At 39.8% G+C, this 13852-nt stretch overlaps 1 protein-coding gene across 1 annotated transcript in view; it reads left to right on the top strand.

The window, feature by feature from the left end:
• Positions 1 to 7582, top strand: part of arhgap36 (Rho GTPase activating protein 36) — a 43434-nt gene extending 35852 nt beyond the window's left edge. Inside the window, exons 7-11 of the mRNA XM_034236970.1 lie at positions 265 to 413; positions 1396 to 1566; positions 1835 to 1923; positions 2356 to 2564; positions 4895 to 7582. Coding sequence (XP_034092861.1) covers positions 265 to 413; positions 1396 to 1566; positions 1835 to 1923; positions 2356 to 2564; positions 4895 to 5181 — 905 coding nt within the window. The 3' untranslated portion in view covers positions 5182 to 7582. The remainder of the gene's footprint in view (positions 1 to 264; positions 414 to 1395; positions 1567 to 1834; positions 1924 to 2355; positions 2565 to 4894) is intronic.
• Positions 7583 to 13852: the final 6270 nt, after the last annotated feature.

The raw sequence follows: 13852 nt of genomic DNA on the forward strand, positions 1-13852 counted from the left end.
CTCTCTCCTCCTCTCTCCTCTCTACTCCTCTCCTCCTCTCCTCTCTCCTCCTCCTCTCCTCCTCTCTCTCTCTCCTCCTCTCTCCTCCTCTCTCCTCTCCTCCTCTCTCCTCCTCTCTCCTCCTCTCTCCTCTCTCTCCTCCTCTCTCCTCCTCTTCTCCTCCTCTTCCTCTCTCCTCCTCTCCTCTCCTCCTCTCTCCTCTCTCCTCCTCTCCTCCTCTCTCCTCTCTCCTCCTCTCCTCCTCTCCTCCTCTCCTCTCCTCAGTGCTCCGGGGCTCAGACCAGCTCCTCTTCCTGCAGCTCCTCCTCTACCTGCTGCCTCCCTGTAACTGTGACACTCTGCTGCGCCTCCTCAGCCTCCTACACACCGTGCAGAGCTACGCCCAGGACAGCGTCGGGACCAACGACGAGGAGGTAATGTCTACCAATCTATCTGTAAGAAATGTGACCATATTCAATTACTTTATTATATATTTGATCAATGTCTTGCACGTCCCCCAGCTGGGAAGTGCAATGTTCGATTGGAGTAATTGCTTAATTCCATTAACTAGTCTACAAAAGTAAACATAGAAATGGTATGGGTTAAACACTTCATTTTTTAACCTGAGTTGAATCGGAGTAATTCAGTTTTGGTACTGTAGTTTTCAATCAAACTTTTTGGAAAAGTTCTTCACAAAGCAATTTTGTTTCATTTGTATATTTTGACAATTGTGCTAGTCTGTTATTATAGCACAACAACTAGTAAAGACAATAAGTGAACAACAATAAATTAATGTTTCAAAATGAAAGAAATGTGGGTTAAAATTATATTATTTCTGTGTGTGGCTTTAGACACTTTAATGCAGGGGTGTCAAATTCAATTTCAGCGTTATGGCTGCACTCAAAGGGCCGGTTGTAACTTTAAGACTATATACAAATACATAGATACATATTTAATATATATAAAATAATGTTATTGCCTCTGCATTGGATTATTATGGGATAGGGTAATAACTTCATAATTAACTACGTCTGAAAGCAGAAGTCTAGGGCAAATAATTACAAGTCTCTTCAGTGAGAATGTCACAAAACGATTTAAAAAGAAAAGCCAGATTCTGGAGGAAAAAAAGCGACATTTTGAAGAAAAAAAGTCAAATTCTGAGAAAAAAGTCAAATTTGAGATGCATTGTGGGACATGTAGTTTATGGGCAACGTGCTTCTGTAAATCGGCATGTAACCGTATAATAAACATATTATATTCTGTCAGAGCTGTTGTGGGCCACATGAAATGAAGTCACAGGCCGGATGTGGCCCCCGGGCCTTGAGTTTGACACCCCTGCTTTAATGGAAGTCTAACTTTTTCCACTATTAACAACTCTCAATATAATGAAATCACCTCCTTCCTCTTTCTCCTCAGATCCCCGGGAACAAGATGACGGCGGCGAACCTGGCGGTGATCTTCGGTCCCAACCTGCTTCAGAAGGAGAGAGGAGGAGAGTCCAGTCCGCTGTCCATGGGCATCGAGGACAGCTCCGCCATCATCAGCGTCACCCTGCTGCTGATCCAGAACCACCGCAGGCTCTTCATGGTACGATGCCATCAGATCCTGCCTTTAAATCTGATAATATTACCTTTTATTCTGAGAAACAAGTCTAGTAAACAGGAAGTTGTTTAAAGGGTTAGTTCACACTATTAATCGTTTCTTATCGTGCAGATACTTTAGGTTTCGTGTGCTTTGAGATATTTGCTTTCTTACTTTAATACAATAGAGATGAATACAACTTGGTTTGAGTTTGATCTTGTACAGAGAAGGCTTATACCTCTTAATCCAACCTGTCTCACGTGTTTCCCTCCAGGTTTCTGCAGAGCTGCAGCAGGAAGTCCTGATGAGTCTAATCCAGACGGACCCCGACATCATCGACTATCTGCTGCGGCGGAAACTCAGGTAACCGTGACAACCAATCAACTCTTTCCAACATATCACCTATCATGCAAAATCCACTTCTTCATGTCTCTTCTACATTAACATGTGTCACCTTGTGTTTTGGCTTGAGTAACCGTTAGCCAATCAGCAACCAAGGTAACCCCCCCCCCCCCCTTATCACCTGAATCTCCTCCTAGAGCACCATTGAGTTCTTTGTAACCAAATCTCTCTCAGAGGGGCGTGGGGAGGGGCTCCTTATTTTCATCTGAAGTAACAGACAGAGAATCAGCACTTTGGAAACAGGGCTGAAACAGAGGGGATTATGGGTAATGCTGCAATGATCTGTTTGGTGTTTCAGCCAATCAGAGACAGGTTTGGATATATCTGAGACCTGTGATACATTGATGAAAAACAGTATAAAACAGTACAAACCTTCTTAATATTCCCCCCCAGCGGCAGTCCCCTGGAGGAGGAGAGTGAGTCGGGGGGGCGTCGGGACACGGTGGCGTCTCTGGACTCCAGTGAGAGTCTGTCCCCCCTCGAGCCGCCCTCCCCCCTCTTCCCCCCCGACGGGAACGGGGGAGAGGGGAGTCTCTCCAGCGAGGTGTTCCTCAACGTGCTGAAGCTGAACCAGAACAGGAAGCGACAGGAACCCAGATACGGTACGCAGGGGGGGCGTTATCAGTGATATCAGGGTTTTGTGTCCCTTCAATTTGACTTTTTTAGGCAAAGCATTAAAGTGCATTGACCGGGAAAGTTCATAAATGCAACACAATCTAACAACGTCAACACAAACGGCCTGGAGAAGTGAGTTTAATGCTAATGAAATGAGGTTTTCCTCAATGTGCTCAAACTGAACCGGAATCAGGGAGGAAGTAATCAATTATACAAATGTGTTTATTTAGACTGGGCCATCCAATTTGACTCTTTTCAGGCAAAGAATAAAGTGTATTAATTAGCAAAGTTATACATCTAACAATGTCAACACAAATACTGATAAGAAGTTCATATTAGTGCCGATTTATATGGAAAATTGAGCAAGACTTTGAGACTCATTGTGGTTTTAAGTTAAAACACATTTTTCTACTATGTGCTTGTTAACTTAAGGTTTATTTACGAGTAAATCTCCCAAAACGCTTCAGTTAAAAAAGAATTGTGCATCCATCATTTCTAACATTCAAGGAAACAGATCATGTCATTTAAGGTCCTTATTGTTTACTGTAGACGTCACTCCAGGTCAGTGATGTACAGTTTTACCCGAGTACATTAAAGTATCTTTGAAATGAAATGAGTCTTAGTGCTGAATGAAAGTCTGAACATCTCTCGGCCAGCCCACCAAACATTTGGCTGAGAGTATTCGACCACACGGATGATAAATGTGGCAACAGCACCGCCTAGAGGAAACAGATAGAGCATTTTGTCATAACGTAAAGTAATAAACATTTACTAAAATGGCAACTCACCATAAACAGGAGGAGGAATACTAAATAAATATTAAATACTGAATGGTTGTCTTTAGTAAAATGTGTCATATTTTGGTTGTTTCAAATTTTATTTTATAGTTTTTTTAGGAAGGTATTTGTGGAACGTTTAATCCTGAAAGAACAATTTAAAACAAGCTAGACAGTCGTCCATTTTGTGTCCACTGTCTTGAACTGTTTTGCATTTATTTCTTCCTCTTATCATTTGAACAAAAAGGACAACAAGTAGAACATTATATATTGCGCTAGGAGGACACTTATAAACGTGAGACCTGGAGAGGCCAGTCTGTTGCCATCAGGGCGTGGATATGCTCGACTTGCTCTTAAGACAAATCGCTTTCAAAATCATCCATCCCCTCTGCACTCAAACTTTTAAATTCTTAATTTATTTACTCGTTTATTGTGATGCTATGAACTATTTATCGTGTAAATTGGAATGATCCACATCCAGGGTGTATCTGTCTGCTTTCTTCCTGAAAGAACTATTTAAAAAAACGTTTTCTCAAAGGCTAGACAGTCATCCATTTTGTGCCCACTGTCTTGAAGTGTTTTGCATTTATTTTTCCATTTAAACCAGGGGTGTCAAACTCATTTTCATCTCGGGCCACATCAGCATTATGACTGCACTCAAAGGGCCGGTTGTAACTTTAAGACTATATAAAAATACATATATAAATGTTTAAATAATGTATTATATTACATTATTGCCTCTGCATTGGATTATTATGGGATAGGGTAATATCTTCATAATTAACTACGTCTGAAAGCAGAAGTCTCTTCTGTGAGAATGTCACAAAATGATTTAAAAAGAAAAGCCAGATTCTGGAAAAATAAAGAAAAAAAAGTGAAAAAAGTAACATTTTAAAAAGAAAAAATCTAATTCTGAGAAAAAAAGCATATTTTAAAGAAAAAAAAGTCAAATTCTGAGAAAAAAGTCAAATTTGAAATGCATTGTGGGACATGTAGTTTATGGGCAATGTGGTTCTGTAAAGTAGGCGAGCATGTAACCGTCTAATAAACATATTATATTCTTTGCAAGCTCTTGTGGGGCCTCAGAAAATGAAGTCGCGGGCCGGATTTGGCCCCCGGGCCTTGAGTTTGACACCCCTGATTTAAATCCTTTGAACAAAAAGGACAAAAAGAAGAATACAGTATGATTAAGCAATAAAGTGCACATTTGAACCTTTTCCCATTGCCGTCCTCCAGGTGAAGCTCCGTCTCTTAAATCCATCTGCCACATGCGTCAGTTCCACTCCCGCCACAACCAAAATGTGTCATATTTTGGTTGTTTTAAAGCTTTATTTTATAGTTTTTTTAGGAAGGTAAAGGGATTTGTGTAAGAAACATTTAAAAAAGCTTTTCTCAAAGGCTAGAAGTCATCCATTTTGTGTCCACTATTTCTTCCTTTTATCCTTTGAACCAAAAGGACACAAAGTAGAACAGTATGATATATTTCCTCCAGGTCACGCAATAAAGTGCATATGTTAACCTTTCCCCGTTCCTTCCTCCAGGTGAAGCTCCGTCTCATAAATCCATCTGCCACATGCGTCAGTTCCACTCCCACCACAACCTGCTCAGCCTGGCCCAGTCCTCGCTCTCCACCACCTCCTCCCCCCAGGACCTGGACCCCCTGCTGGACTCGGCTCTGAGCTTCAGCTGCTCCAGCCTCAGTGGATCCTCAGAGAGCAGCATCTGGGTGAGACAGACCCCCCAGGAAGACGAGGGGAAACCGTCTCCAGCGTCCAACTTCTGGGACTTTTTCACCGGGAAAGGGTCCGGCTCAGAGACCATGGTGTGATGATGAGGAAGGAAGAAGAGGAATGTTTCTGATGGTGTCCAAACTGTTTCAAATCAAACACGTACTGACTGGATTTTAATTTAATCATCTCGTCTGTTTTTTGTGTTTCTTTGAGAGTTTGATGTTTCAACAAGGCAGGATTTTAAATGTTCTGCATATATATATATATATATAAATAGCCTACTTTTTTTAAATGTTTTCGACATACTATACTATTTTTAATTTTTCAGCATACTTTACTGTCATTTTGAAGAAAAAAAGTCACACCTTCTCATTCGGTTTGTATTTATTTGATACGTTGTAGATGAATACTGAACACGTCAAAACTAAAAAAGAACACATGGAATTATCTAGTAAACAAAAAAGTGTTAAAAAAATCCAGAATATGATTTTTATTTTAGATTCTTCAAATTGAAATAAACAAAGACCGTTGAATGAGAAGGAGTGTCCAAAGTTTTGACGTCATAGTATGTTGAAAATATTAAAACGTCATAGTATAGTACACAGTGGCGGACTGGTCATCGGGACGTTCGGGACGAAGCCCGATGCTGTAGTGGGCCGGTCGGATAAGTCACTAGCACCCCCTTGTTGAAACATCAAACACTTCTAGAATCACAACAAAACAGACGAGATGAATCTCTTAAAATCCAGTACGTGTTTAATTTGAAACACTTTGGACACCAGCAAATGAAGGAAGAGAAAGAGTGTGTGTGTTTTTGTATTCTTCTAGAGATCAGACAATGTGGGAAATGTACTGTTACGTTAAAACGACACACTACTATTGTTAAAAACACAAGTTAGGTGTATTTCTCGGATTAAAAACATGGTAAAATGTACATTATGTGGGATATTGGGCTATATCAATTGATTCATTGATTGATTTCTAAGTGTAAATACATGTTAAAATGAACACTGCCAGCATACATCTTGAATCCTAAATGTCCTACTTGAACATTTGACTTTTAAGGGGCATGCTGTTGAAGATATACTCATTTGAAGTTAGATGTCCCTGTTCTCTGGCATCTGGAACATCTCTGGATGCATTTATGGGAAATGTCACAAGAAATGTTGATTTGTGTCAGAAAACGATGGAAACGTTTAAGTGCAACTCTCTTAGAGGCTTGAGTACACGCAGGTAAAGAGACTATATGAAGGTGGATGCAGTTTTGCTGTGTATATAATATGTACATGATATATTCAGAATTTGACACACACACACTCCTTGTCTTTACTACGTAGAACTGCATGAATGTGAGTATCTGCATGGACTCTACTATCAACCCTTGTTTGTCTATACTCCAGACATTTATAGATTCACTGTAAATATATGTTATAACTCATATCAGCAGGAAGTCAAAACACCTGATCACATCTCAACCAGAACATTTCATAACTCATTTTGATTGAAGATATTCAACGTTTTGGTTCAATCACACACCGTGTAAAAGATCATATGTTAAGATGGAAAACTCAAGCATACTTGCCAACCCTCCCGATTTCCGCGGGAGACTGCCGATTGCATTACCCTCTCCCGGTTTCCTCCCGGGGTCACATTTCTCCCGATTTCTGACTAAATCAGATTTACTCACGACTGTTTCCACTCGGACTTTGATACAGCTACACCATTGTTTGGTTTCCATGGTAGCGCGTCGCTTTAGTAGCGCGCGCAACTCAAAATATGAGAGGGTGAGGAAGATAGTCGACAACTCGACCCTCTGCTCACTCCTTTCCTGTCGAGTACAGGTCCAGCCCACACATATGCTCCATCAAGGATGTGCTACAGGCCGCAAGGCAGTGCACTTACAACTACAATAAGCATGTTAATGTTAATCTACAGCTCCGGCGATCCACCAGCACCAGCATCCCCCCCCCAAGTATGCATCTGATCCATGTTGTTTTAAAGACAATGTATATATTTCTATGTAACGCAGAACCTCTGTGGACATTATGGCTATATTTCTTTAAAAAGAATGACGTATTTTCACCTGAATCCGACCCATTTGAGATGAATGTTGTGGCATTATTGTCTGTTTTTAATCAGGGTGTTCATACAGGAGTTTCCTTCCTTTAACCACAGGAGGGCGACCTTCACCTCTAAACCTCTTCCTGCTTTCCCGACAGAAGCATATCATGTTGGCCAAATGTATAGATATGTTTAAGGTTAGGATCGTGTACATATGTTTGTTTCCGGCCTCTTAGTAGAAACCTTGTTTGTACAGAGATGTATCTACATGGCATCGTTGTATTTCGTCACCCCAAACGTCCGCAGGTGAATGTTTTGTCTTAATTTTTTTATTACTTCTGGAGAAAACAAGATGTGTTTTGTAAATGAAAAGTGTTTTCAAAGCCTGAACCTGAAAATGTACCGACTTTCCGCAGAGAATAAATGTCAATCTGCCTCTGTGTGCGTTTTTATTTCGAGTCTGTTGGAGGAAATATGTTCTGAATGCACTGAGAACATAATCATAATGTTTCGTTGAGAGAAAAAAGACAGAGGGTGTTTCTCAATGTCGAGGACGCTTTCCTCGACATTGAGAAACACCCAGTGTTTCTGAAATGTGCAAAAAAACGACATAGTATGTGGAAAAAACGACCCACAAAAAAAACAATTCAATGCTGTTGTGTGAAAAAGCCTTTTGTTGTTTTTGGGCAAAAACGACCTGGGACCCGAGGAAAAAAAGTGTCTTCCAATTTCCTTTTTTTGTGATTTCCTACTTATTTAGGGTTAAAAAAACATCTTGCAATTTAGACTTTTTATTTTATTTTATTTTAAAATGTTACAGTATGTCCACTGTAGAGGACGTCGGGACCATTTCAGTTTGAAAAGACAGCCAAAATGAACAGACCGACTTATTATGTAACGTATGTAATGTATATGTAACGTATTATGGTTATAGAGTGATATTAATACAACAATACATTCACCTTTATTTAAAACATAAATAAGTAATTGATCTGAACATTGCTGTTTATTTTGCCACTAAAAAACTAGTTTGGTTTTTGGTGAATCTTTCCAGATCTTCAGAGACTTTGTAGTCGATGTAGTGGGAAAGTACCTCCAGTCGGCACGGGCTGTGGGTCATCTTGACTAGTTTTATGGATCTCTATTTGACCTGCTCATAGAAACAAAGCTCGCATTCCTGAGGCAACTCTCATTTGTCTTGGCTCCACTTCAAATAAAAACAACAATAAGACATACGTGCTACTCTTGGCCCACAGGGGGCCATGTCTTTCCAGCTCGTCCCTATCTGTCTCTATGTATCTATCTGTGCGCTCATGGAGCCTCCTGCATCTCCCCCCCCCCCTCTTCTATCCCAGGTGTGAAAGCCTCATCTCTCTCATCATCTGAGAGCTCAACATCTGAATCTCCCTGAACTTTCTGGTACAGAAAATGTCTGCTTCAGTTCCGTCTCCTGCAACAATATTGAGTCATAAAGTCCATGAAGACGGCCCTGACGTCCACTAGGATGGACATTTATAAAAGGGCTGTTATTTGAAAACTTGAATTATGTAATTGCTTTCAGAACTAATTATATAGTTCCTCACATGTTAATAAACAAGAATATATATGATTTTCATGGAAAAAATGACAATTATTCAACAATATTTGACTTCTGCTCCTGCTTCTATACAATTTTGTTTTTCGTATGTCAGCCATTTTGGATGAAAAGAAAGAGGAACTTCCCAGCATGCAATTTTAACCAATGACATATCACTGGAAAGACCAGGATGTCCTCTGTGCAGCACATCAGGGATTGATAGAGTATATAGCTCAAAAGAGTAAAAGGAGATGCAGTGGACATTTTCAATGGGCTGGTAGGAGGATATGTAGAAAATATGGAAAAAGCGACATAGTAGAACGTCGAAAAAACTAAAATAGCATAGTAGCCTATGTGGAAAAAAATTTGAAAAAACAACATTGTTGAACATTTGAAATCCTGCTTTGTTGAAACATCAAACTCATAGAAACACAAAAAACAGACGATATGAATCCTTCTTAAAATCCAGTACGTGTTTAATTTGAAACAGTTTGGACACCATCAGACGTCATTCCCAAACGTCACTGCATCTACATGTATTCACAAAGGACTTCAGACAGCAGGAGGCGCAGCAGCAGCAGACAAACAAACAAAAACACAAACAAAAATCATAAACAATTGTGTTTTGTCCTTAGATCTGAGTCTGAGAGTGAGGCTGCCGTCACTTTGAGTTAGTTACAGAATCTTAAGTGTTTATGTCACTTTCTGCCCGTCACTAATACATTCTTGGTGAGTCTGAAAAGTCAGAGCGATTTGGACAACCGAAGCCCAGAAGGGACATTTTTAGGAGGACAGAACAACTCAAACTGTTAAAGGGAAAATCTATTGAAATTTAATAAGATATTTTGTAGGAAATTAGTCACAAAATAAGGTGAATCTTTCCCACAATACAATATTGGTTATAAAGTCAATTTTGAATTAAAAAGGAAGTACTGAAACAAGCTTCGAGGCATGTTCATGTGTTTGAAAGTGGATTTTTCCTTTATAACGGTTTCACACAGGACAGTTTTTGGTAAGAAAAGCTTGTATTTTTCTCCAAAAAAAGTGTTTCTTATGGAAATCAGCCCGTTTTCTGTGCTATAGTTCGACCAATCAGATTACAAGCTCATTTACTTTGGGGATGTTTGGTTTTCGCTGCCTGACGGGTGGGACTTTTTAAACAACAGGCGAATTGATTTGTTACCAGAATCAAAGTCTTTCGAGACATGACATCCACTCTCGATCTCAGTCCGCTGATTATTTCAAGCAAGCAATTATCTATATTCCAATAATAACATCTGTATTTATGTACACATCAACATCTCGCGTCAAAAACTAAAATAATCTTCAAACATCCAGAGCGGCCTACGCAAAAATGGTAGTACAATTAGTGGAATATATCAAAAACAAAGTGAAACATCTAATGTAACAGAAGATAACATTCATAATTATAATATTTATAGTATTTAAATTAAAAAAAGAGCCTTCTTTAAACATAAGAATCCAACGCTTTGTCGAGCCAAATATTTAAAATGGCATTTTTAAAGTTTTGGAGGAACTGCATTTAATTCAAAATACAGAATGTAAGCAGCTTCAACTGAATCTGTGGACTTTTAACACCAAATAATGCATGTTTGTGCTTGTTTATGTTAATTTATACAATTACTAAATGGTAGTCTTCATTAAAAACCGTAAAATATGAACACATTATTTGGTATTTGTGAAATCAACCCCCATAGGAGTCCACCGTTTCTCTTGGGGTGCGTTTCACTTCGGTTACATGGATTCCTTGCGTCCCTCACTTGCGTCGTTTCCCTGCGACTAGTCCCTCCCACCAAGGAAGCATGGAGAGACGCGAGGAAACCACGAGAAGCAGGGAAATGAGTTTTAAGAGCAATGGGACGTCGTTTCCTCCGGAGCATCACGTGAAGCGACGTCCGTTTGTGATGACGCCGCACAGCTGATCGTCTCACAGCAGCCAGATCAGTGCATGCGCTGCATCGTCCAATCAGTGAGCGATACACAGTAAGGGGGCGGGGCGAGTGTCTGAGGATTTCACCGGAGGATGGTCTGGTGGTTCCTCGATTATCGCTCCTGCGTTATCGCTCCTCCGGCACAAATAAGACCACTGGGACGCTACTCAAAATGGCGCAGACTAATCAACTTCCGGTGATACCGAGCCCGAGGAAATGAAAAATAACCGAAGTGAAACGCACCCTTGGTGTCTGGATCTAAACCTGTAAATTAACATTGTAAAACTGATGGAAACAAAGTGGATCGACCCCAAAAACAGACTCAAAACCACTCGGAAAAAATCTTCCTTCCATGTTGAGTTTAAGAGCAGCACCGATGGGAAATTAAACAAGTGTTTATGATGCGTCTCCTTAAGTTGTTTCCTTTCCATTTGAATTAAGGAAAAAAATATCACTAATGAGTTGAAAATGAACTGAATCAAAGCTACATTTCACCCTGACCTTCCTAACTTTGAATCATCAACATAAAAGACTAATATATTGTATTTGTATCCCAAATTTAAGCTGTTAAAAGTCCTTCTCCAGGAAAAAGAACAACTTCAGTTTCGAGACGAGGTGTTTTACAGGCGACGCGGCGGCACTGTTTTTATTTGACTGTACATTTAAACATTCAGATAATACTTGACGCACTGCCCGGTTTCCATTCATCTGCTCGACAGAGAGGGTGCGCTTGCTTGTTAATCCGGGGCAGCCCAGACGGGTGGAGCCTAACGAGATTAAAACATCATTTGACTAAATAGAAAAACCTATATTTGGTTTGTTTGTGCGTTCAAAGAGAAACAAAGGAGGGTGATGACTATCAGACGGCTCGATTTATGGAGTAAACATTTCAATTAAAGCACAATTAAAAACCGATTTGAATAATTAAATTGCACTCTTTTACCTCATCTGAACAATTAGATGATTAATAGATTAGTCAATCATCAGAACAATTGATTTTGAAGAGGAGATAATCCAGAAAATAGCAACAATTTACTGAATGTAGCTTTTAATATAATAGCTTTCTTGCTAATATTCTGATTTCAGTCTTTGAACATTTCATATTTTCTTGTTTGTTGGAAAAAACCACTTTGAGAAGGGAATGTTTGCTTATTTTTGGGCTATTTTTCTGACATTTGTCCTTTTTATTCTAGTTTTAACAAGCCAATAAAGTATATTTATAATATAGCCGCTGGGGATTCATAATGTAACTAATCGTTGTTGATTAATTGATGAATTGTTCCCTTAAAATGTTCCAGAAAAAGGCCAAAATTCGAAGTGTAAAGATGTAAAATAAGGAAAAATTGCAATTGTGCGTATTTTCATTCCTAAAAACGAACGTTACAACATCAAATTATGAGTCGTTGCCATCGTGAACTTCCTATTGTGCTAAATAAAAACTATTTTAAACTGTCTTTAACCTGCAGTGGAAGCAGTCTTCGTTAGCTGTTAGCATCACTTAGCATCACGGAGAGATTCAATAGGCGCTTTCACACCGGAGTACTTTTCCCAGTATAGTTCCGATGTAGTTCCGAAAATGTGCGTTCACACCAAATAAATCCGGAACTAGAACTTAGTTAAAAAAAACTCCCAAAAAGTTTTGTGAAGCCGCCATTTTATTTGCTTTCATTAGCATTAATAGCATTAGCATTAGCCCAGCGCACCAACGGAGAGAGACTAACTTATGGCAACACAAAAGAAAACATGGGAGCGGTGGAGATGAGGAGGTGTCGGCGTTCTGGCGATTTACTCGGAAGGCTAGTCCCCAACTCCGGGGACTTCCGGCCGGGGACTTCGGGTGGCAGTATACGCCGTGAAGTGGTTTGCGGCCTGCCAGTAAACCCAAAGCAGAAGAAGAAGAAGTGACGTCAGCGGCTTCATTTGCTTAATCCTCCCTCAGGGAACTTATTCCGGTGTGAACGCGATCTGTACTTAGTTCATGAGAACTAAAGAGTTCTCATGAACTAAGTTCTCATGAACTAAGTACGGCAAAGTACTTGGTGTGAAAGCGCCATTAGCTTTCTAGAGTGAAAAACACGTTATGTAAAGTTCTGACTTCCTTCCAGCGCTGCAGAGAAACACTTCAGCTGGAGTTTGAATTAGTGTCATGAGGTTAACTGAACCAGCTGAGTTTGTGGAGGTGTCCAGAAATAAAGCTTTAACAATGAGGAACAGAAAGGACATTAAAAGCATTCAGCCTGAACGTAGTGTGGTAGCTCGGATGTCAGAACAGACTCACAGGAAATTTAAAAAGTGTCTCTGAGTGTGTTGTGTGTAAAAACTGTAGAAATGTGCATTTTCTGGCGTTTAAAAAAGTCAAAAATGGTAAAACTAATCAAATGAAACTGATAAAACAGACTGTTGTTGCTAAAGCCAGCTTGTAGTTTAACGTTGAAACACCTCTTTGTGTAATGTCTTTTTCGCTATGGCACCAAACATGATAACGTAATGGCACGACACGCCTTAGTTAATAACCTTAAATTGAAACCAGACTCTTTCACTCATTACTTTGCCAGATAGCCTTTAAAAATGTCGACATGGTTGTTTATGTTCATCAATATCTGCGAAGATATGGAACGAATCGGACGTTTTCTCTGCGAAAGGTCCTTTTTTGGATATACGTAATAAAACAGTGCATGCTTCAACTGTACCTTTAGGATAATCTGATTCAAACTACATTTTTGATATAATTTTTAGTTAAAAAACTAAAATAAGGAGCCCCTCGTTAAGATTCCTCACCATCTTTCTGGTGGTAAGGTCTCCCTTCCCCCCGCTTTTAACACTTTATGTTATTAACACCACTTCCTGTTATAAACACTGCAAACTAGCATCTTCAAGCTAAAGGTAGTTTTGTTATGACGTCAGATTTATCGGATGTTTTGGGTTTGAACGCATGGTACCTGCGCGTTAGCATGAAGCTACTTTAGCACAGTATGTTATAAACACATTAAAGAAGACTGTGATGACATGTATGATCCTGCGTCTCGTCAGGAACGGTTAATTGGTTTCTCTGCGTCGTCTCCACAGCCCAAAAAACGGTATCCATGGCAGCCTCTTGGACCCACCCCCCTTCCCCCCCGATGCAAAAGCGAGTGTTTTTAGATTATTTTAAGGTGCTTTTTGCATTGTGGGCGCAGAGGA

Source organism: Gymnodraco acuticeps, unplaced genomic scaffold (assembly GCF_902827175.1).
Source record: "Gymnodraco acuticeps unplaced genomic scaffold, fGymAcu1.1, whole genome shotgun sequence".
Classification (NCBI taxonomy): Eukaryota; Metazoa; Chordata; class Actinopteri; order Perciformes; family Bathydraconidae; genus Gymnodraco; species Gymnodraco acuticeps.